At 41.3% G+C, this 2,595-nt stretch overlaps 1 protein-coding gene across 1 annotated transcript; it reads right to left on the minus strand.

The window, feature by feature from the left end:
• Positions 1–408: 408 nt before the first annotated feature.
• Positions 409–2,237, minus strand: msx2 (msh homeobox 2). The gene is made up of 2 exons (XM_033029626.1): positions 1,660–2,237; positions 409–991 (listed from the first exon to the last, which is right to left on the minus strand). The coding sequence occupies exons 1-2, from the start codon at positions 2,033–2,035 to the stop codon at positions 567–569; spliced, it is 801 nt and encodes a 266-aa protein (XP_032885517.1). The 5' UTR covers positions 2,036–2,237; the 3' UTR covers positions 409–566.
• Between the last annotated feature and the right edge of the window lie 358 nt (positions 2,238–2,595).

A 2,595-nucleotide genomic window follows, 5' to 3' on the forward strand; every position in this document is an offset into this window, starting at 1 on the left:
TAACTTGACGGCAACCAAAATATTTCAAAAAGTTTCTTTGGCTTGTCACAGAATGAAAAATAGAGTCTTAAATATTGTCGTGACAGTGTCCGGGAGTAATATGAACGTACGAATCCTTAATATTGAAAATACATTTTCACCCCAGCCTCTGCTACAAGATGTAGGGGATTTATACTTTGTTAATAAGATTGTAAAATGATAAGCATTCCAAAAACGTTTACCTTGAAATAATTTTATATCCAATCCAGTGAATTTAGCATAAATTCAGTCATTTTTCTCAGTGGACACCATTTTAAGCACTTGTCGCCACAGTGTGTTTGTTTCAGGTGCTTATGTACAAGGGATGCAATAATGAAAACTAGATGGACCCAGTGCAATGTAATATTGAACAATTATTTTAATTTATTCACAAATATAATGAATATAAGAAATAATAAATCTCCATATATATATAAAATAGTACATAATATCCCTTTCAAAGGGACAGCAATCAAAACAACGTTAAAAGCGCTGGCATCGTTTCAAATATATTTGAAAGTTTTGAGTCTTCTATATTGATTTTGTTTTCAAGATAAATGGTACATGCTGTATCCGATAGGGGTGGCATAAAGTCCTACAGGCGGGACTGGGAGCATAGGTCTATGGAAAGGGTAAGTATGTCCATAAAGTGAAGCTCCGTGCATTGGGGAATTCATTGGAAATGTCAGACTCAACCCCGGGGGTAGCATGGGCTTCGCTGCCATTTTGAACTTTTCCAGTTCGGCTTCTTGCAGTCTCTTTGCTTTGGCCCTGCGATTTTGAAACCAGATTTTAACCTGCGTTTCTGTGAGGTTGAGGGAGCTGGAGAACTCTGCTCTCTCCGCGATGGACAGGTACTGTTTCTGCCGGAATTTGCGCTCCAATGCCAGGAGCTGAGAAGTGGTGAAGGGCGTCCTGGGTTTCCTGTTGGTTTTATGCTTTCTCAGTGTGCAAGAAGTGGGGCTCAAATGTCCTAGTAAAAATGAACGAAGGACTGATCAATATTTATGTCCACAGTGGAGTTTATAAACTGATAACAATGTAGCTTAAACATACCATTTACAGTAATAAATATTTCCAGAGGCAATATACGTCCGAGCTTTTCATAGAATAAAACACTATGCAGAATCTCCGTCTAATTATGACAGGATTATACTGTCTATTGTTGGTTATATGGCAAATGTTATTGTAAACACATGTTACATAACTGACATCTGTCCTAACAAATCTAACGTTAAGTAACCTTTACTCGCGCGCCTACTTTTAAAGGCACTCCCGGCATTAACAATTGCTCTTGCCCATCAACTTGCCTACATATGGAATTAGAAGCTTAATTGTCCGCCAAAACGTGTATAGTGAAAACAGTATATATATATACTATAACACTATAAATATATATATATATATATTTATAGTGTTTGCAAGCTTTGGAGACGGAAAATAAAAGATCGCCATGAAAATGCAAAGCACCCAACGTGGAATATAGGTTTTCAACATTGCGTATTGCACTACACCTCATCTTAATTAAGAGAACGAATAGTTTACCTTAGCTTCCTGAAAGGTCAGCCAATTATACATTTAGAAAGGAAATGGATAGGCGAGCACAGATCACATAGGTACATGAATCTGAAACAAACTCACTATTTGGAGGCGGCGAGTAATTAGAATTTTTGCCCCACGGAACGCAATCTTCCTCCTTGCAGTTTTCAGATTTCACTGGCGAACTGTCGTAAGTTTTTATAAAACCTTCCAGTGGACTGGACGAGTCTGTCGCATTCGGCGACTCCCTGGCCATTGACTTGGAGGGGTTCTTTTGCGAAGCGCTGCCGCCCGCTCCTTCCGAAGAAGGTAGAGTACCTCGGAGCGGCTTCCGATCAGACATCAGCGCTTCCACGCTGAAGGGAAGACTCGACACTTGGACTTTGTGAACGTTCAAAGCACTCTCAGCAACCCTTTGGATCTCTGAATCAGAGGCGCTGCTATCCTTCATTGCTAAGCCTTGTGGCGAAGACATCATGATGAGCAAGAAAAATACATAAAACAAGCTACAACTCTTGGGAGAACGTGATCCTTTACCAAACTAAGCAACTTCCACAACTAAAGGGTCGGGGAGGCACGGAACTGCAGTAAAGGTTGCAAAACTTTACAAGGAGGTGAAACTTTCAGCCAATCAACAACGTCTGGCCGGGTGGTGCTGAGAAGCTGCCAAGGCGATTGGATGTTGAAAGTGCCAGTAGCAGTAAATGATCGTTTTAAATAAATTAGTCTTTAATCAGATGGGCCGCTCGCTGTGATGGGTTAGTGATAGCTGCGGGGCTCTAATCTCATTGTAAACATGAAGCTAATTAAGTGAAAAGGGAAGCCGCCGTCACACCCCCCCCCCCCCCCTCCACCACTCCCCTACCCATCCCCCGAAAAAAAGTACGGGTGCAAAAAAAAAGCAACCCCTCCAAAATAACTTAACAAAGGACAATAAATGTGGGGTGGGGGGAGTAGAGTGGATGTAATACTTTCTTCTTTGTGCCCGAAGCCACCTGTTCTGAGAACTGTCTGCCTTGCTAATTGCGTGGATAAACA

The sequence above is a fragment of the Amblyraja radiata genome, chromosome 11 (assembly GCF_010909765.2).
Source record: "Amblyraja radiata isolate CabotCenter1 chromosome 11, sAmbRad1.1.pri, whole genome shotgun sequence".
In the NCBI taxonomy this organism is placed as follows: domain Eukaryota; kingdom Metazoa; phylum Chordata; class Chondrichthyes; order Rajiformes; family Rajidae; genus Amblyraja; species Amblyraja radiata.